At 38.9% G+C, this 22,946-nt stretch overlaps 1 protein-coding gene across 4 annotated transcripts in view; it reads right to left on the reverse strand.

Annotated features, from left to right (window-relative positions):
- SESN1 (sestrin 1) overlaps nucleotides 1-22,946 on the reverse strand; it is a 78,293-nt gene that overhangs the window by 18,273 nt on the left and 37,074 nt on the right. The window contains exon 1 of one of the 4 annotated variants that reach the window (XM_057390153.1): nucleotides 18,427-18,610. The exons of 2 other annotated variants lie outside the window; for them this stretch is intronic. In XM_057390153.1, coding sequence (XP_057246136.1) covers nucleotides 18,427-18,429 — 3 coding nt within the window. In that variant the 5' untranslated portion in view covers nucleotides 18,430-18,610. Of the gene's footprint in view, nucleotides 1-18,421; nucleotides 18,611-22,946 lie in introns of those variants that run through there. One more of the 4 variants, XM_057390154.1, reaches the window with a different exon arrangement.

Below are 22,946 nucleotides of genomic sequence, written 5' to 3' on the forward strand. Positions count from 1 at the left end.
CAGGAATACTCTACTGCTGAAGGCTTAGCAGCCATTWTGAGGTTAAATTACCTAGAGATGCCCACGTACCACACCTCCATCCTTATTTGAGGCCTTGGCTTGAAGCAGTATGTTTCTCCAGAAGAAACTGAGTGTTCTTCCTACCTACTTGCACTTTATAAAATGCTCAACAGGAGCACGGAGAAAGAATAATGCAATACAGGCAGGGAAGGTTGCATTTTGTGAGATAATAAACTAATGAAGAACAGAGTTTAATTTCCACTTACTTCCTTGCTCCAGGCTGAGTTATAACAAAAATAAGGCACAGGTTCCTCTTGCAACACAGGCAAAGAACTGGCTTGGCCTCAGAAAAACTGTTGAAAAGGAGAGTAATTACCTGAAAGCTGAAATGCAAGAAGATGCCTCACCATAAGAACTCTTTCTGGATGACAGGTAAATGACAGATAAACACCTTCAATGAATTTGTTAACACCCTTGGAAGAAGGGATGGGAGAGGAAGGGCAGGACTCCTTCACTTCCAAAGTGTTTTGTCCCACTGTGGCCATTAGTCCTGCCTGGGTATTTGTGAGGAAGCCTGTTTATATTAACGGTGGTTCCTATACAAAGAACCTTGGAGATACAGATTTGTTTCTGGCATCATCCAAGGGAAATTGTCTCTCTTTAAACAACCAACTCAACAACAGAAGGTAGGAAATTATATCGTGTTCTTCGCTTTCTTTATCAGGATAGATGGGAGGCAGTGACAGCATGTCAGAAAAACKGTGTACAAAGGGGAAGAGGAAGTTGCACAGCCACAGCAAACAAATAATAATGGACTTAAAAGCTGTCCCATATGGCCAGAGTACACAAGCCCTGCTCAGGCCCCAGGTATGCCTCTCCCTTAGCAGAATCCCATCACCCCAACCTGCTGCAAGTCCCTTCTCCACCCCAGCCCTCACACAAGTATTTCCAGAGTGCAACTCCTCCAAATATAAGAGCACACACAAACCTGAGCYACCTGCTCAACTACAAATCAGTATACAACTGCAGACTGAAATTATTCCTATTTGTGAGCTAGTATGTCCMATTACATGAGCAATTTAATGAGAGAATATGGTTTGAGACTGGCACAAAGCTCACTTGGGTACTAATGAGTGCAAACTGCAGCACAGGTGGGGGACACAGGGACAGATCCATGGTTTGGTTTGCATAACTGGAGCATTCCCTGGGGAAACACAACAGTATGTTTGACCACATATCGCTGCAAGTAAACAGATCTACTGAGATGCTCCTACAGGAAAACACAACAGCAGATGTTTAGCATGAAAATATCTATACATACTGAGTAAGAAAGAGTGCATGAGGGATACCCAAAGCAAACACCAACTAAAGCATGGAAGCATACTCCTTCATAGCAAGCACTTCCATAAAAGTTGCTTGCATAAATTTAACATCAGTGCACTCTAAGTTATCAGAAATGTAGTTTTTCCTTATTGCTACATTTGAAGAAATGTCCTGGGGAAGCTGAAAGGCCTGATCCTGCAATCAAAAATGTCTGCACTTGGCCACTTAAAGTTGAAACAGTTYTGTTTCAGTCTAACAGGGCAACTTTTGGAGTCAAGTTCAGCACAAACATATGACTCCAAAGAACTGGCAAACCCTTAAATTCTTTCCATAGAAAARCTGTTCAGGCAGAAGCACTTGAAACGCCTGTTACTGCAATGCCCTGGACATCAAATTAGTATCTCAGAGGATGATCAGACAATTCTTTCCCAGGAACATCTGCAAGGAAAAACAGATAATTCTTTGGGGATCTGAGCTGATTTGTRTTAGTTTTAGCACCACCTGATAGGATGCCTTAATGAAGTCACCAGGTGTTTCAGCAATGGCTAAGCAGCCYCACATTGGCCACTCTGAACATTTCCCCGTGGATTCCTCTTGTTCCTTGCTGTCCACAGCCACTACCCTTTTCATAACAAATTTAGTATGTGTCTATTAATCTCTTCTATCCCTTGATTATATATTAGTTATTTTTCAAACAGCAAAAATCTTTATCATAATATCAGTATGGCACAGCAATCAAAGCATTCATTACAGTGATTAAAGAATTTAAAATAAATAGAAGAATYTATCTTCGTAGAATGCAAGTAAAGAAAAATGGCCAGTATTTTAAAACATTCCTCTTGATTTAACCTTAATYGGATTGTCTGTCTTCAAAAAACTCATTCTATTATTAGAACTGGTACAGAGTTCTAGGGAGGAGAATAAACTGTATTCTTTGTACAATCTAAATTCCTGTTGTATGTGTCAAAAAGGATCAGCCCTTTAGGAATGTCATTGCACCTGTTACTTTTATAATAATAACAAAAACAAGTTGTTTGTGACAATGGAGGRCTGACAATTGGCCACATCAGGAGATAAGTTTAGACCAATACACAGAAGCTTTCCTTTTGTAGACTTAAAGGATTATAAAGCTGGCTAAGACTGAACATCWTACCTTATTCATACATTATATTCATTGTCTTTTCTTCAAATCTTATCTGTCCTTGAAATGCTATTTTTCTGTATCTAGAACCTGCTTACATGCTGCTTTCTCAATGGYCACATCTTCAGATTTAATGGGCAAACAACTTCAAGCAGTCATGGTGCTTTGTGAGTAATTATAAATCAGGTCATTCCTAGCCCACTGCATTTCCCACCAAAGACACACCCTCTTTTCTCACAGAGCTCCAAGAGGCTGTGAGACTCCTTTGTTGCACCTGAGCTGTTCTCACAATTGACTGACTAGAACACACTAAGCTGCAAGAACTCCAGTGCTTTTATTTGTTCCCTGAATTATTTGGTTCTTCACTTAGAACTCTTACTACCTCCAAAGAGTCCTTCTTCTGGTAATTTCTGACTACGATTTCTACAGCTTACCCCCACTTCTAAACCACAAGCTGTTTTGTTTTTAATGTCAGCACAGCTTGTCCAAATTTAACGTTCCATTCTGCAGTTATTAGGTAGCAGAAGTACAAAGTTTAATTTAGGGAGYTATAAGAAGTTTAGATCTTGAGATTATTCATGCTTTGGCAAGGACACGAAAACAGAAGTATGGTTTCTAAGACTGCTGCAAATAGGTAGATTAAAGATGCATATCTAAAGCTAGGAAGACTGAAATAATGTTTTACCAGATTATTCTTCCCCCTTTATATGAGGGTACACAGCTCCTCCTAGGCTGATAGCGAGCAWCTGAACTGTAGAAGTTGTTTGTTTGGCTGGCTGTGGGTTCTGCTGCTGCTGTTCTGAGGTGGCTCCAGACTCATGCACCAAACAAAAATATTCTGGTTAACAAGTCCCCTCAGACTCAGCTCTCTGAAAATCAGAGTCTCTGCCAGCTAGTTCAAAACCTGACCTTGGTAACCCACAGGTTACTTCTGATCTTTTGGTGCCTAGAGGGTGCATAAAGAGGGGATTTGGCTGTCCAGCTGCACACTGTCACTCYCAGGGGACTGGAACATCCCTGGGCTCCCAGTCACTCTGCAGTCTCTCAGTACTAAATAAGCATTAAGGTTAAACAAAACTAGTTTAACCTTAATAAAAGAGTGTATTTGGAGTTCAGACAAGAAAAATAAAACTTAACATAGCTCACAGCTGTCTAGAACTGGTCTGGCCTAAATAGATCACCTCTCTTTCCTTTACTAGCAAACTGCTGGTCATTCYAATGCCAAACATGTATTTCACAGCTCCTTGGAGCTGACATCCATTCTACCATCTTATACTGGTGTCCTTTCTCCCCAAGATGAATACTAAAAAGGCATATATATCCTGTCTCCATTGAATGAAAATAGTTTGGGAACTTCCTGCAGTTCCTAGTCCTCATACCTGATTCAGCGAGGAGCAATGAGACAATTCAGTGCCCACTTGCTATGCTGCCTGGAATGCTGTCTGACCCTGCCTCACCACTATCAYGTAAAGATGCTCTTGGAAGGCCTGTCCTGCACAGATGGAGGTGTCCCTATCACTCAGCGGGCAATCAGCAGCAAACAAACCTTTTACACAATGCAAACATATGCCTTCAAAGCAAGGGAAGGCCAGCTGAATCATCTCTGTGAGTTTAAGGTTTCTGTTTTGTTTTTATTTTTTAAACTGCATTTAACTTCAGAAATAATCTTTATATGAAAATAGAAGAGAAAATAGTGAAATGCATCTCATTACTAACTTCGGACACAACTAAGACACAACACCAAGCACATGAGGACAAAAAAGGCCTTCAGGAGTACTGGAGTGTTACACTCTGCTACCAGAGTCGAGTGAGATCATGACAGCAAGTGACCCAGAGCTGCACTGCTGTGAGGCTACAGTGAGTGAGCAGGAAATGCTGGGCAAGTGTCCTGTGAAGAAGGTGCAACTATAATCTGCTCTCATATTCTAGAACATACAGACRTGCAACTCAGAAGCTCATCTTACCAGAAGCTTTTTGCCATCTTTACCCAAAGGGGCTCAGGTGTTTTTCTCAAAAATTGCTTGATACTCTGATCTGAGGCTCATGCCTGACTTGATTATGCAGGTACAACATACAAAAAACTTACTTTTGCAGAGCCTTCACCAAGGAATAAACTAGAAATTTATAAAATGCTTTGTCAAGAAGTCAAATCAATCCTCAATCTTACATATATCCACACTGCATTCAAAAACTAAGGTATTTTTGTGGGTTTTCTTTGTGTGTGTGTGTGGTTTGGGTTTAAAAAAAAAAAATATAAATTCAGTGTTTTCCCCACAAAAAGACAAGTAACAAGAACAGAATATAGCAAAATATCATGTCATTTAGTGTATCTCAAGACTACTCTCAGCTTGAGGTAAATTAAGTGAAATAGTACTAACCTAATAATGTCAATTACTGCTATAGATTCAGGAACCCTTCTGTTAGTAACTGCAATTTGGGGAACTGTTYTGTGACTTTCTTCTTACACTTGCCACTTTCAGGCACATGCTCAGAGTGCCTCAAACCAGCAGTCAGGGAAAAAAAAAAGAAAATAAAAAGAAAGATCAGTTATTTTCAGTTTTCACAGTTTASCTGTGTCCCACATAATGCACATTATTTTTTTAAGTCTGGGAATTTTAGGAAAAACCATCAAAGTTTCTTTTTTAGAACAAAAAAAAGTCCAAATAACTATAAAGCTGTATTCCCCGTGCATTGTCTGTAAAGACCTATCTTGACAGGAGGGTTGCAAGTTCCTCATTACCGACTCTCTCTCCTTATTTACCTAATATAAAGAGCCAAGTACAATACTATCATATAGGATTTATCAACTCCTTTAGAACATTACCTTGGCAAAAAGTTAAGTACAAAAGTAAACAGCATCATCATAGAAAAGTAATCCAAATTACTGATTTAATGACAGCCATTAAGAAAACAGATCATCCTGTAGGTACTATTCAACATCTGATTGCTATAAGTTAAGGAGATAACACCTTCATTTTCATATCAGAAGTGTTTCTTTTTGCTTTTGTACTCAGAGACAAACCCCTTAAGGCCTCTGCTTGTGGAGAATCATAAAAAGGTTCCACATTAATCATTTATTTCTTGCCATTTTTGGCAGTTTGTATAGGTATTTTGTTTAAATTCAGGCAACACTGTAGTCTTCATTCATCCCATTTTCAGAAGATGACATGGCTAAGATTTTTGAAACAATTTTTTTTTTTTTTTGGCCTTTGCTTTCTAAAATGGAAGAACTGAGAGAAGCACTGCTTTCCTTCTAATACAAATCCTAAAATATCGGGCCTATCTCTTATTCAGGAATCAATACCATTTCCTACAGTGGCTCTTACTATGTTGCAACTTGCAGTAATTTGCCATTTCTTCCTCTTGCAGCAAGCTAAGAGGTCACTGACATCCACCGCGGGAGCAGAAGCCTCGCTGCCACCCCTGCCCTGTGACCAGTGGCAGCCAACACCCGCTCCAAAGAGCCCCAGCGAACTGCAGTGCCGCTGCCAACACGTGCTTCAAGGACATGGTACACGTGCCACTGTTTAACACAGCACAACTTCTGCATCCTTCTAAATCCTGGATAACTTCAGAGCTTGGAGAGCTCCCTCAAGGCCCCTGGGACAAACTGGCCTGGCACCAAGCTGCCTGCAGGACTATCCTCCTACTGCCACTGCCACCTTGGCACTTTTCCACTGGCCACAAACGCTTTGGGTCCCTGAAGGACAACTGTAAAGTCACAGGAGATTTCTGCAACTGAGCTGCTCAGGATCTGAATAAAGCCACATACTCCTCTGGACTTTGTAACATTGCTGAGTGCAATAGTGACATCTAAACCACGCAACTGTTAATACCTCCCCCCACTTCTCAAAAGCGTACTTTCTAGGGCAACTAAGTTGAAACAGGCTTGAAACCAATTCTAGCACATTCTGTTCAAATACTGTTAAGTATTTTTTTTTAAGTTAACCACAATATTGGAACTTAGCCTTAAATCCACTGTTTGTTACAATAATAATTTTAAATCAAGTATTTGCTGCTGCRAAAGAGGAGAGGCCACCTACTACTGTTGGACCACCCTGCCTACTTTCCATACAGAATTTTAAACCTATGATAGATTCTGCCAAAGTCCGGGGAAAGACCAGCACTCACTGTGTAGCCCCTCAGATTCACACATGCTGAAGCCACACACAAAATACAGCAGATGTGCTGTAGGAGACACAATGYTCTCAGATTTCCTTATCAGAATCAGTATCTTATAATTAAACTACCATTTAAACCTGATATGAAAATGCACACACACCATACTAAACATACACAATTTTACTAAGGTAGTATTAAAATAGGAGCTTATAAATCTAGAATGGAGCTGTAAGTATTCAAATGCCTTCTAGTTTTGTCAGCAAAGCTACAAATCCATACCTGCCCTTCTGCTCCCTTCCAGTGTGACAACTGCCCTCTGGGCACTCAGCGAGGATTTCAAATCAGCAAAACAACAAAGCAAAGGAAAACTCAGGCAGAACTGGACCACATTTTCACTACTGATGAAGATGCAACAACGATCAGTGAAGCCTGTAAACTAAAAGACTAGCAAAAAACTGGTTCATTTGCTAACTTGCCTATATTACTAACAACAGGAGAGAGGACGACTTCTCTTTATCAGGATGTGCTTGTCATCTTCTGAGAAGTCCTTCTCTTGAGCAAGACTTTCACAAAAATAATTAATTCTATTATTTTTGCACATGTAAATTTCATACAAGTAACAAATTATAACTTAATGTGAAATGTGACTTGAAAGAAATATCCCATCACACTCCTCTGAAGYGGGTAGGGATGCAACTAAACCAGAYTGGGATTGTAGCAAACAAGGGCCAGAGGCCAACTCTGTAGAGCTGCAGCAAATAAGGAATTACTTGGCAAAGCAGAGATCTGGAGATGTCAAGGATCACTGCGCAATGGCTAAAACAAACAAGACTGAGATGAGTCCAAGAGAAATCATTTCAGTGAGCTTAGATCAGGGGTTCACAGAAAAACACAGAGTCACATTCTACATTAGAATTTGAACCACCAAAGACAGGCAGGGCAGAATTCAGGCTTTGGGCTAGGGAAAAAGAGAGAGAACTCCTGAGCATCATGCGTCTAGATTTAAATTTAAGACKAATGGGAGTTATTTTGCAAATGCATTTGCACACCCACAACCAGCAGCTGAAGTGTAGAACTTGACTAACCAGGATGCAGAAAAGGAGGTTCAATTGTGGCAAATGAGAGGGCTCCCTAAGTCCCCTCTTGTAATAACAAGTGSCTGATTCTTTGCTCTGTAAGAATAAATAAATAAAACCCTGTGTACCTGAATTCATACTGCAATATCTATGTTCTTTCTTCCATGTGCAAGGGCCATATCTTATACAATAAATTAATTCTMGGGGCTATAGAACAGTAATGCAGCATTACACACACAGGCAGGCACTTTTTCAATAGCTGTCCTGCCCTATTTATTTTGCTGAAATACAATCAAGGCATTGCTGGGAGGGAATGTTTTAAACTATAGTCACTTGAGACTTCAGGTTGTTTCTGGCAACACAGTGCCCTGGCTGAGGGAAATGATCTTGTACAAGCAACCAAAATTAATCATCTGACCACRCCTAAGCTGACCTGAACAGGAAGGGAAGATAACCCCCATATAAGCTTATACAGCAAATATGTCAGGAGGGGAGGACTTTGCCCAGTTTCACATGATGCAGCAACTAGACAAATTCTCTTAACGGCTCTGAACCTCAAACACAGGCTGCTCTGGAAGCAGAGGGGAGAAAAAATTAGCTAGAGGCTAGCTGAGGAGCTGGTTCCCAGGGAGAAACTCSATGAAAGAAATGACAAGATAGGGTTAGGATGTTTCTGCATGGCGATGTGGGCACAGCCCAGATGGGCAGCATACATGATGTTATATCAACAAATTTTGAAAAAACATGAAATGTAATTGCAGTGCATCCAGAACCATCTTAGTTCACTGGGTACTGCCTGTGACCTCCCAAGTATCAAATGTAAAGTAGGTCTGAACCTGCTCCAAACACATCAGACACCTGCATGCATGCACGCAGCCGCCATTTGACAGACCGTAACCACCTACCAGAAGTCCAAAATGACCAAATTCCTTTTTTCTTTTTTCTATGCAATCTTCCAGGAGGGGAGGGGATGGCAGGGGTGGAAGGGACAGGAATGTGTGTGGGTAATGGCAGCGCTATTTATGAAGTCCTAAAAACAGACTAACTCTGCATGGGTACTCACTGATGAAAAAAACCAACCCACAACTGCCTGCTCTGCCTCATAACAAGACAGACGTTCACATAAAACAAAACACACATTTAGATTTTTGGCTCAATATTCTTGTCTCTGAATTGTTGCTCTGCATATCAACAAATGAKCCTTTGTTTTGAGAAAGCCTTACCAGCCACAAGTTTCCCAAGAGAGGGACACTACATCCTCAGGCACTGACAGGCCTGCCCGGTAATAAGTAACCAGGATGTATGGGATGGATGGCACAAATCCAGGTCCGAGTATAGAGGAGTCACAAGAATACTGGCCAAGAGAGAGTTTAAGTTAAGAGGATATCTGGATTCAAGAATGACAGAAAGGCACTGGACCACACTTATCCTACAGCCCCGTTACACTGCCTTGTGTGCCAGCTTGTTGACATTTATGTAGCTATTAAAAAAAAAGAGAGAACAACCACAAAACAGCCACTATGCAAAACCTTTTTCTGAAAGTACAATGTTAAGGAACATTGGGCACAGAGGTATCCAAGCCAGTCTTAAAGCAATCAGCCCCACAYTGTGAGTTACTGGCTAACAATTCTCAGTCAACAGTAGCTAAAAACATTCAATTCCAAGCACCTAGAGCATGGGAAAGACTGCAGACTATTTAAAAGTCAGGAATATCAAAAAGCTTCAGTAGAAACAAAGCCTGAACTTGGCAAGTGAATGCCTTTTCCACTCCTTTTTAGACAAACTTCCTTGATGGAAGTTGTCTATTTTAAAGCAACTGCATTTTGCATTTGAGTATCCTATTAATTCTTAACTGAGTTAAGTATGGTTAAAACTTTTTTATAAAATACAAGAATATAGATTTTTTCCATGAAGGTTGTTGACAGCCTAGAGCAGCAGCACTAACATAATAGTTTTCAAACAGTAAACAAAACCTCTAAAATCAAATTTATTTCATTTCAAATTTATTTTCTCTGTCAACTAGTAAAGCATCAACTAAATGTTAATGGCATTTATGCTGCTGTTTGGTCACCATCAGATTTGAAGGAGTACAGCTGCACCCATACTTTCCCTATGTTTTACACCAGTGTCTCCCTAAATGTTTTCATCCTCTCGCCATACAAAACTACCACCAACTGTTGGAGAAGATCCCCAACTGTGTTTGACACTAATATGAACTTCCTCATCAGACTGTCTACAACCTTTAGCCTGTGTTCCCAGTTGTCTCAGGGGACAAAGGGAGTAGGCAGCTGCTCAGAAAACTTGTAACTATCAGAACATTGTGAAAGGAACATGAAGGAAACTAGAGTCAACAAATTAGATTTGAAGATTTCAAGCAACAYGTCTGAAGAAACAGCATATATTTTTAGTCTGGTAACAACCACAAACATTACATAAGTGTATTTGTACATCACCCTGGAAAGTCTACAGTTCCTGTGGTAGAAGGGTCCTTGACCTCCACGGTTTGCTGCTCACAAACAACAGTTTACATCAAGCAGAGTGTCCCATCTTAGATGCCCTTAAACCAATTTGAAAACCTATTAAATCAGCGTTGCAATTATGTTAAAAGTAGGTGGAGAAAGACCCAGGAAAAAAAGCTTCAAAGGTTTTCAATTAACTTCCAAGTGGCACTTCCAAGAATCAGCACGTCTGTTCTATACTGTGAAATAGTTTTCCAACTGTTTCCTTTGCCCAGTATTTTTCCAAACTGACTAGTACAGCCAAGCACAGCTRGGCAATTCAGAGGAATGCACAGTAAAGACATTGCAGCAGAACCCTGGGTTCATGACCTATTTTATGTAATGGAAATCTGCTCAAATATGATTCTAATGTAGATAKAAGAACTCTTCACATTTAGATGTTATCAACTGTATGTGGCTCTCTTATGTGCCAGTAAGGCTTGTACACCAAGTTCTTTCCCTGATGGGAAGCCCATTCAACAAACAGAGGCTCAAAATTCAGAACACAGAAGYCAGTTTTCTGCTGCTTCATTGTTTTCAGTCTCTCCTGACCCTACTGCTTTCCAAACTAGCTCAGCTTTTCACTGACAGGAGAACTAGAAGGAGCTACAGCAATGTACTGAGGTTTCAGGACAATGCCCCAAAACCAAAGCAGGCCCCCAGTACTTCTCTAAACCTCCACCTGCAAAGATTTTCTTTCATGGTATGCAAGAGTCTCATCTCTGCTCTGCTATACAGTTTGCTGCTATTTCTCCCCMAAAAAATTCCAGCTCTGCAAGAGCTCATTATTGTTTGCTGATGTCTCTTTATCAAAACCACTTGCAGACTGAAAATGTCTGGTCTGCCCCAGGAAACACAAAGCCTAGGAGAATTTATCTAAATTTGAGCTTGTTGTTATGAAGCTGAAACTTGCACAGGTTAAATAAATGCAGGCTTTGTTTCAGCTAGGATCACACCACAACTTCCTTCTGTTTTGAAAGAACTAGGAAGCTAAACAGAGGCTGAAAACTCTCCCTGTACAAAATACATTTGTAGAAGTAGAAGAAAAGAGGCTGCACTCCTCCCCAGTGCCTGACAGCTGGATCCACTGATCATTTAGGACAGGGGAGAGGGCAAAGCTAGAAAAGGCAGTTTCTGGAAATAAAGGATGGCAAACCAAAGGCTTAGGTGGTGAGAGCAACAAAGAGCATCCAGGACCAAAAACTCCTAGGGAAAGGCATCCCTGTACYTGTCTGGCTTAGGGACAGAGCCCGCTAGTATGGGGACTGACCCAGGACAGCAACCTTGTAAATGGCTGTGTGGTACATCAGCACTGAGTGAGAACCGTATCTCTCAGACTAGAGGCAGCTTATGTGGTTYACTTCACTGAAGTTTCAAACAGTGAAAGTTTAAGATAGGGGCAAGGACTTAATGGAAAACATGGGTTTACCTAARTCTGTGACCAAACTGCAACGAAACCCTTCCCAAAGGCCTGGAAAATCTGCTGTATAATCTGTTCRGATGGATCAATTCATAGAATTGAACTTTCAAGTTTTATTGTTAAGCACAGCTGCTAGAAAACAGAAACACACAATCTGATGTGAAAATAAAATGGTAGCCTATCTATTCCTCCCACTGTGGCTACTATATTTGTTTTCTCTCCTTGGACAAACACTCACCCAAACTTGGGACAATTCCAGCTGATTACATCAGCAGTTCATACAGCAGTGGTTACAAACAAAAAAACCAGTCTTCATATTACTCTATGGACTTTATTACAATTGCCTTCTAAAATCTGCATCATTCGAGACAACCTTGTATGTTATTAATTCTATAGCATCTGAAAAAGAAAACTGAGATGCTTTTATGTTTCATCTTCAGAACAAATTCAATAAATCAGAGTTACACRGAGCATCTAATTATCAGTTTCTCAGAGACATCAAATTATCATCGACTTTGTAATTAACACTACAGGCCAATGGCMAACGATGCAGGAGTACCTGTTAACACAATTGATCGGATTTAAACAGCCTGTGTAAGAAGGATTAAAAGTCAATTGAAAAGCCTGTATAGGTAAGAAAGSAAAAAGAAACTGTGCCCTTGAATTCTGTACATAGTGATTAACCTTATCTCAGTCTCCTGGCACACAGTAGGGGTAAAACAGGCTGCCTTATGCATGGCTGGTGGGGTGGGCTCTACATTAGGGCTATTTAATGCTTCTACAGTGCCTTGAGTTCTACTGCCCCTTCACTCTCCCCTTCTCCATTTTTTCAAACCATATACTAAAAAATCATCATTTACCATCCCACCAGTTACCTTTAGCCGATAACAAAGAGACATATAAATTGCAAGAGCCTGTCCAGGCATGCCATAATAATTAAGTTTTTCCTTCCTTTATGTAACTGATGATCTTGCTATTCTCTGTCAAGACTTTTATAACTGTACACCTTCAGTATAATAATGTAAATATTGACAATGGAGACTGGCAAGTGGGGATTTCTGGGGGAAGGAAGAATGTGTGGGAGAAGAGAACTTGTTTTTAAGGTTCTTTTTCTCTTGCCTCCAGAATATCCTGTAACATTCTGCTTTAGATAAAACTTACTACAGCTTTTAATTTATGTATCACTTCTTAGAATAAAACAACAAACAGGAACATGAAACTAGCTCTTTTCAGCCCTTAATCCCTCCCCTATCCTTTCTCATCCCATCCAAAATCCAGACTATTCTGGTAACATAAATTGCCTACTTCTGACGTGCCTTTTGTAAAATGGCCAAAGCCAAAGAGCATTTAAGGTGAAAATGGTACAATGCCACGTCTTGTCTTGGYTTCCCTTGCCTGTAACATAGCCTAACATTTGATTTGTCTCCTTTGGTCTTGTCCAGGATACAATAAGAGCTTTATGAAAAAGCTCTGTAAGAATCTGGGCCATTGATTTGAACAAGGACTATTTAGYCATGACACACAGCACCAAAGAAAGCTGCTCAACACGCCAGGTCTGGCAGCAGCATGGCCCTTTCAGCACAGGGCTCTTAACAGGAGTGCAGCAAAGCTGGGCAGCTTCTGGGACCTGAGGTTATCTCCTGGCACAGTCCTTCACCTCATTGTACCAGCYTGTCAGAGCTAGTTCAGGTGTGTCCACAGTGCTGCACCACAAAAAATGATGTAAACATATTCCAATTACTTACCTGTGATATTTATCAGCCTATGTTTTTTCCAAGGCATCGCACAAACCACTACATAAACATGACCAGAATATTACTTGCAGAAGGGGACAGCTGTTCCACTGGGAAGTAATATTAAGGAAACAAACAAACAAGCCACAGATAACTTGGGAGTACATTGCTTCCATGCAAATCTAGGGTGAAAACGAAGAACATCAATATACAATTGCCCTAGGGAGATTCAATGAGCTTATATTCAATCAGCTATATTTGTATAAATCTGCATAAAAACTCCGTAGAAAATACACTTTTTCATTTAATACCTATAGTTTTATATCCTTCAGCGTATTTTGAATGACAATATACTTCTCACATTTGTGACTATTTTGCAGCAATGTTTTTGTGGTCCAGTCCTTACTCTGGATGACATACCCAGGGACTCCTCATTGAGAAGACAGAAACAAACTTAGCAAAACCAATCCCTCCTTAAATCTCATCACCGTTTTACGTAGTTCCTACTGAAAAAAAAGAGGGTTTCTTGGTATTTTCTTCTGTTTGGGCTACAAAGTTAGCRTAGGTAAAATGGCCAGGTCTCCCTATTTGTTAGGATTCCTACCAGCTTAGTATGACACTAAAAAGGACTGGATTACCATTCTGTAAGGGTTGTGGAAGATGAGGTGAACCTCAAAAACTGAAAAATCACCTTGCATCTACTACATGAATGTAGTCAGGCAGCTGCCTCATTGAAACATCAAGAGTATCAGTCACAGGTCCCCTGCCTCAATGCACGTACCTAAGAGGATTATGATCTAAAAACGTGCAGTTTGGCTCCTTCGCCGTAACCTCATCATGTTATGTGGGCATTTATGAATAGCCATATCCCCATGAGGCTGAGCTGCTAATAACATGGCACGTACCAATCACACTGCAAAGCAAGTGATCTCACCTAGGCAGCTTGTGTAAACACAGCACAGCCACACAAAGATGACAAGCTTCTGAGCATGCTTAAGGTTATTCCATGAAGAATATTTACTGTGTTCCCTGGAAACACATAAATAGGGCTTTTGGGGGCCCCCTAACTTTTTATGAAGAAAATTTAGACCAAGAATTCCTTTGGAGAAGGGGCTCGCTACTGTGGTAATTCAGCACGCCATATTCTAAAGATCAGTTTTTCTAAACAGCATTTCCAAACCCAGCAATCTTCCTTTCTGAACATTTATTCCCATTAGGAAGTATTCTGCTGTTATAGCCAAGTACTGATGGCACTTCCWGTGGCCCATCTGAACAAATGCACACTGCTGGAATTAAGACCACTTCTCCCCATGAATGCATTTTGTAAAAAGTACTTTTCAGAGCTTCCTGGACATGACAGTGAAACTGAATTTAAATTCTGAAAGTCAAAAAAGTCCAAATCCTTTGAAAGGTATAAACATCTGTTACTCTATTTCTTAAACCCATAGATGCTATTTACTTGTTGGAAAACTGGTAGGAAAATGAAGTCTTTGGTTATTCACAAGGCCTACCATTAAAAACCAAGAATGGCTAGATTCAACTGTCTCGTGGTCTCATGGAAAAATAGACAAACCCCAATTCTGTCCAGATTAGAAGAGGGTAAATMCTATTTACCAGAATTTAATCTCCCCTATACTACATCTTCCATCATTAATACTTAAAAACAGAACTAAAAACAGAACTCTATATGAGGAGCAGCGTTATAGAACAGAAATTCGATCAGAGTAAATATGAAGATCACTCTACATGGAATTTCTGGTTTTGAAAGTATTTACCAAAGAATCCTGTAAGAAAATGAAGTTTATTTTTAAATAACATATTTCATTATACAAGCTGAAGCAGTTGGAAAACTACAGGGGGCAAGCTCTACTTCAGATCAGGCTTAGAAGCTTATCTACTTTTATCAACTGTATGAGCTCATCTAAGAAAAGTGAGCACCTTTCCCCACAAGTATGATTTGTTGTTGTAACAGCTACAACACTATTTTTAATYAAAAAAAAAAGAACAAGTTTAGAACATTTGCTAAATGTTTTTAGTTGTTTTTTTCCTCCCCATCAAAACAGAAAATAATTCTTTCCATAAAGGCTCCACAGCTACAAATACCAGAGCAGAAGAAGAAATACTGGTCAGACAACTTAACTGCATTAAGTGGMATTTCAAAGAAAAATGCTATGATAAAGAGGTTTAGCCAACAGTTTTGGTGTTTTTTGATGCAACTTTGCAAAATGAGCAGCTATTTATTTTCAATATTTAGGTCTTGAACTCTGCCTGGCTTACCTGATGGGTGCAAAAACTAATTGACAAGTGGCAGAAAATTATTACATATTCTTCACAGTACTGCATATTCTTTAATCTTCATGRCCACTAAGAGAAACACATTTGAAAGAAATATGTACAGCACACCATGTAGAATACTTAGGGAACAGCCACAAGGAAATTACAAAATTATCMCAGCTGTAGAAAAAGGACAGATAGGACCCCTGAAAGCCTACTCAAGACCAACCTTCTGTTTCAGCAGAACCAACTACAGCTTTGTCATCCTGACAGATGTTTACATAACCTGTTTGAAGTGACAGAAGTGTCATGAGTGCTAAAGTAAAGAGTGCTCAAGTACCCTTATTATTAAGACCTATATTTTAGCTGGTACCATTATCTGAATGAATCTGTGCACATAGAATGACTCTTCTATGTTATAAAAAAAAATTATCTTCTCTAACTGCTGAATAATTTARCATACCACCAGTTCTCACAGAACAYAYTGCTAAGAAAGACTTTTATTATGTTCTTGCAGTGTGACTCAACTGCTCAATTGTCTTTTTATCCAGATACAAAGCAAAACAAACMCAAGTCTAGAAGCAAACAGCATCAAACACAGTGCATGACAGAGCAGAAATGACAGCAGGTATTTCAACTTCACCATGGCTCAAAGCATTGTTGTTCTCAATTCTATGGTTACAGTGGATTTGTGACTGAGAAACAGAGGGGCATGGATAAAGAATAGGGTGATTTAAAATTTCAAAAGAACAACTGTTTTGTGATAAACTCTTCAGAGCAGGGGAATGAAGCTCCTAGGAAGAGCAGCAGTACACAATCCTACGGCACAGTAGAACACTTTGCAGACGATGGGGGATTAAGAGAGGTGTCTTCCTACTCTATAATAAAATCAATTGCAGCACATCATTGACAAGGGTGATTCAAAGGGCTTAGATGCCATCTCCATTCAACCCCACTTTTGTGCCAGCTCTCACTAATTTTTGAGAATTTCTTGTTCTTCTCCAGCAGCCSCACTATTAGTTAGTCTACCAGGGAGATGTTTACTTCGTCAGAGACAGGTAAGTAACGACCTTGGACAGCAAGTTTGTTACTTCATCTTTGCCTCAGAAGACAGGGACAAAACGTTCTACTTGTTCTGTRCAACCTTTGCTATGGAAGAAAACAAGTAGTGGCTAACRTACTGCTATCTYCTCCAGGCTGAACAAGTCAAGTGATCTCAGCTCCTCRTAAGCCTTCCCCTCCACACCCTCCATGATCCTCCCGCTGGCCCTCCTCTGGATGCTCTCTCATAGCTTTATATCCTTCTTGTATTGTGGTGTCCAAAACTGCACGCTGGACTCAAGGTAAGGCTGCACCAGAACAGAGTGAAGAGAGTCAATCCCACTCTTGCCTGGCTGGCCYGGTGAGAGATTCCTCTCTGTGCCTCCTTAGCAGTATCTTAAGTTCAGAAGGAACTTTCCACTTGTGCTCTCTTCTATTGTTCTTTTGGTGGCAATTTACTACAATTACATCCCTATGCCCTGCTCACATGAACTCTGCCAACAGAAAGCAATCCTGTCCTACATCCTGGAAGGTCCATGTATTTTTTTCCTCACACAACAGACGTCATTACATCAAAGAACAGAGATGATTATCAGCAAGCCTCTCAAGGCACACACAAAGGGGAAAAAAATACACAGCTGTTTAATAAAAGTCTTTAAAGATCCTTGGTATACCTAGGAAAAAATCACACAAAAGCAGGACCAATGAGTCTCCAAGCAAGACTTCCTACAAGTGCATGATGGTCAGATTTCAAAAAACCAGTCACAGCTTATCATATCTGATAAAAGGAAGGAATGCATGGAAACTCTTCTCAAGCTTTCATAGGAAGAGGTGAAACAAAAGTATGGAAGTCCAGGCTCCAGCCAGGGYAAGATGCAGGTGATGGGTGGGTAACAGTATGTTTTTGCAGGAGTTTTACAGAGTCAATGCGAAAGGACGTTTCTAACATTATCACAAAGAAAACTCAGGGTAGAAGGGAAAAGGACTCAAGGACACCTTCAACTTATGTGACAACAAAAATCAATCCTAYRGRAAAAAAAARAGGAAACAATGCTGAGTGCAGCTGTGACAGTGCTGTAGCTGAGCACCTTTCCATGCACTGGAGCATTGGACTATGCTAATTTGTGAAGATTTGCACATGTGTGTATACAATACACAGGGAGAGAATATGGCTGGAAAACTGTAGGTCGTTTTAACACGCAATGTCCCTTTCCTTTCATCCTACACATAACCTAGGACTCCCTGTCTCCTTTTAAGAACTCATAAAATAGAAACAGATTGCCTGTAGTCATGCACACAAACCCCATTTCCACCTTTATTTGTCAATCAGTGCTAAGTTTTCTTCTCTGTTAAACTGGCTTCTTATTCAYTATTATGGCTCAGTTTGAGGCAATAATAAGGCACTTCAGTCTATATGGAATAATTTCCTATGRAAAGTCTTAGAAAGACACTTTTTTCTACTTTAAAACTTACAATCTCATTAGAGAGCAGCAAAAAGAAAACATAAGGCTAGAGCAGTTACCACAGTGAAAACAAAGTCAATGACTACAATGTCTGGGAACTGTCATAACATGGTAACAGTTAATTGTTTGTAAAATTATATATGTAATAATATATGAATTAGTATAGCAATCCATGAAGGAAAAAGACACTACATATGTAATCAAATTCAGCGTGAAATCTCTCTCCACAAATATCTGATACCTATTCTTTATTATTGTCATCTTTAAATACATTGATCTTATTTATCCTATCTGAAATACTTATTGTTCCTACTRAAACTGAAAGCTTACCTTACCATTAAGAGAAGCAATCCTTTTCCTACAGTTTACACCTCAAAGAGTTCTCTTCTGCTTAAAAATGTAGTTGGATTCCATCAGCATTATTTGCTTGCCCTTGCACTGTATCTAAATTATTCCAYAGGAAATATACTTAGTCCATAAACAAAGCTTTTTTAAAACAAGTTTTCTACAGTTGTACAGCTGAGCTTGCAAATTCATCCAGGTCCAAAGTCCAAAGTGCACCTCTACAGATCATCAGCGCGAGAAGGTGTCTGAACACAAGCCAGCTCCAGTGCAGAAACCATGTAACTGAGACACTGTTTTCACCATTTCAGAGCAAATAAAACACGCCTTTAAAAGTGAGAAACTGGTCTAATACTTAACAGAAGAGATTCAACCATAATAAAGGTTAAGTTATATCCCAGATGCACACCTATAATTTCACCCTGTTCACATCATTAACAACCATACAAAACTAGAAATGGTATCAGATTTCAAGCAGCTAAAACAGCTTTACTGATGCTGCTCAATCCTGGACAATTCATTCTTACTCTACTGAAGAATTCACTGACCTAACAGGATTCAAAAGCAGTGAGCATTCCTGCAGATATGCTCAGCAGATAGCTGTATTGGGAGAGAAGACAAGATCTGTTGAGAAAGCAGTCTTTCCATGGCCTTAGCTATATGCAGTATTTGCAGTTAAAGTGCTTCTGATTATTTTAAATGGGTTTGTTTAAACTGCCACAAGCTATCTCCATACCTTTTTAATGTTGTTTACAAATGGCTTAAACAAGAAAGAGACAAAACCAAATTAAAAAGAAGCTTTTATAACCCAGTGTGCATTTATTTACATCAGGATTCAAACCAGCTTATACTTTATTGATGGTTATGTATGGAACAGCATTTGCAAAACACACTACTGACAAAACTATGCAAACATTGTTCTTGCAGTACTGTCAAGTCAGCTTGGGAACAGCTGCTACTGTGGTTTCCTTCTGAAAAGTGTAAGCACTTTATGATCAGATAAGAGACACTGTAGGAGTGTATTATAATAAAGACAGAAATTCAGTTCCAATTCTTCCTCCTCATAACAGGTGAAAGTAATTCTGGGCTTTAAACATGAAAACTACAGGCTTRAAGCTTAAGTAGTTGAACTTGATCTATTAAAACTGGATGAGCCAAGCAAGATTTCAAACTCAGACCCTTTTCAGCTTCAGAAAAAAAAATTATGAAAAGCTTAGCTTCCAAAATAGCACATTTAAATATGCATAATCCAACTATCTGCATGTCGTTTACTTGCAATTCAAAATTATCATACATTCTCTATAACTGGACCCCAAAGATTCTACTGGATTACTCATGTCAACTTAGTGTTGAAATGCTGATTTCAACATATAAATAGGGAGGGACAGAAAAGAAACTCAAGAATCACTCACTCGGCCATTACCTGGACCTCCAAAAAGTCTGTATGTTGAAGAAACAACCTTCTTGATTTCTCTAATACTGTAATACACCTTCTCAATGAAAACTTTTACCTGAACTGTAGTATTATGATTTCAGARAGACACATAATCAAAGCATGAAAGGGAATTGGCTCTTTCTGCTGTGTATCTTCAAGTACAGCAAGGAAGTTCTAGAACTGACAAATTGTAAACCTCAAAAACAAAGAAACCTGATTGTTGTACAGTCTGTATGATAAAAGCTCAAACCAGTAAATTTTGGTATACTCTGTGATTAACCTTTGGATATACTGCCTATGATAAATACTATGTATAAAAATACTTAAATGCATATACTTTTTCAAAACTTCAGTTGGAGACAACCAATTCAAAAGACCCAATGGAGACWTTGGTTATATTATTGCAAAAACATATGCTTCATTGCTCCATGTGTTGAGCACAAAAGTTTAAATAGATCTGCAATAGTCTTTAAAGTCCTCAAAATAAAATGGAAGAGGCAAAGGAAATTTTATTTGACAAGCTTAGAACTTCAGGTTTTGTTTACCCRAGACTCTAGAGAGCTAGCCCAGTTACACTGCAATTTTCAGTAAGTTCAGCTGTGGCCATAAATTACAGTGGATACAGCCCAGCCGGCGTGACTCATTCATTTGGCAACTGTGCTTTAACATCTAAAAGGCCCTGCTCATCAGCCTGTTTCCAGGAATATCATCTTTTTTTGCAGACCTGCCTAATAGATCACAAGTAGAATTCCAAGCTTTTGTTTTTGATAAGGAAAGCCCCAGTTGTAGCACAGGTCCTCTCTCCCAAGACCAGCTGTGCCCAGCTGTGACACARGCATAGGAATACAAGCATCTCTGGTTTGCATGTCAGCCTTGTTGACAAGGCACTTCCCAAAAGACTCTTTGGTCCTTTGGCCCAGTCTCAGGCCACAGACTTCCCTGCTAGAGARTAACAATCATCTGGGCAAAAGGAGAAAATTATAATAAAGATTAGTTATAAAAGGATTTAATTCTGTATGAGAAAGGGATTTACAGAAAATGAGTGAGGAAAGAACCATTGGTAGGCTTCACTCATGTTCTGTTAAGAAAGTATATGTTCTTTTTCACTTAATAAATACAAATAAATGACAAAGAGTAGAGGGAAAATATAGTGATATCTCAAGAAGTCAAATATATTTACAGTTTCATTGATAGTTTAAATTAACATGATGCAATCATTCCTTTATAATGGAACTTTTATACTCACTTTGAATGTTTCTCTTTTCATTTTCAACTTAATCAGACAAAAATTGTCAAAATGTATTACCAAGAAAATTATGCTGATTTTAAAAATCAAATTTCAAGATTCACCTTTTTAAATGTGTCTGCATACCTGCATAAACAAAARAATCTAAATCATTAATTATCTTGAAAGATTTCTATAATTCATCTGATTGTAAAATTACTTTGGCAAACAATTCACAGCTATTTGATAAATATAGGGACTACTACACTATTTAAATGCTAGCCATAATTGCAGAAGACTTTCTTCTATAAAAATGCCTAAAAATCTTGTATTTTAGAAATCTATTTTTTAAGCTTTTGTGTTAACCATAATGAATTTGTGTGCATGTGTGAACACAACATTAAAAAGAAAAAAAAAAAGTTTTTCTGACAAGGAAATTTGACWCCGGTATAAAAAGCCTCAGCTGACTTCCTGCTCTTTCATTCGACCTAAATAATAAGTCAAGGCAAATTAAAAAAGAGTCTGTATAGAGCTCCTTCTCCAGGTAAACATTAGTACAGCCCATCTAACATCAAATGAAAGAATTCAAGTATCAAGGTTAAGGTAATATGATATTATCATAGAAATCCTTGTCTGGATTGTCTATCCACATTCCACTTAGAAATAACATTATCCTTGCTTGCTTACTGTATTTTGTCTATATTGTTAATGGTCAAAAATAACTTGAATTATTTGGAACAGCTTCTATTTCCACTAGCATATGCAACTAAGACCCAATAAGATGTTGTAACAGAGACAAACAAGATCATATGGCTATGTCATGGAACACAGACTTACATGGCCCTGAAAGAAAAAAAGTTGTCAAAACCTCAGAATTTCAGCATCTATTAAATCAAATTTTGAAATTCTGGGATGAGATAATAAGTGAATGGAAAATAACAAAAAGGCAAAATAACTCATACAAAACCACTTGAACTTCCTTTCAACCCTCAAAGCTCAACATCAACAAAGAAGAYGTCAGTCTAGAAAGAAATAAAGAAGCTTAGCCAATTAAAAAATTTACTTACATTTCACCTTAAATATATACAGAATCAACTGAAATGGCTAGTGTTGTTTTCAAGATTTTATGGAGGATGGGCAAAGTACCAAAAACTAGAGAAACAAGAAACAATGCTTTCATTTAAAGGAAACAAAAAAGGAACCAGTTCAGCCAGTTGAATTTCAATTCCTAAAAAAAAAAAAAATTAAAAAAACAAAAAGGGGGGGAAAAAAATTGGCAAAGCAGTTTGTAAGTGCGGAGTGAAAGGCAAAATTCAGTTTGACATGTACGTAGAGGACAGATCCTGAAATCTTACTAGCTTGCCTTGCCCAACAGATAGGTTTGAACAGGGGAAGGCACATGCTACTGGTAGTCTTTAAAACAGATAAACTTCTCATATACAGCCTCCATATAGTAATTGTTTCTTCCCTGGGGCATCTCAACAGACCTAACAGCTCTCTTCAGRACCTTCCCTATTCTCTGGGTCTGTGAAAACACATTTTAATTCAGCTATCCCACACATAAGGACAAAGGAAATAATCAATATGCACAAAGTAGAAATACCAGGTAAAACAACCAACCACCTTTCCTGCACGCACTATGCCAATCGGATTGTTTAAGAATATGATGACTTTTCCGGTGTCAGAAATTACTTGAAAATACTGGAAGGATCTTTAAGGCTCCTGATGATTTGGCAAAGAAAAGGTGTCTCTCAATACACACTTTAAAAATCTCAATACAGGCAAATTAACAACAGTTGAGAGATAACTTGAATTTTTTACATATATATATATATATATTTATATATATATAT

Source organism: Malurus melanocephalus, unplaced genomic scaffold (assembly GCF_030028575.1).
Source record: "Malurus melanocephalus ecotype Western Australia unplaced genomic scaffold, MMel_1.1 scaffold_23, whole genome shotgun sequence".
Classification (NCBI taxonomy): Eukaryota; Metazoa; Chordata; class Aves; order Passeriformes; family Maluridae; genus Malurus; species Malurus melanocephalus.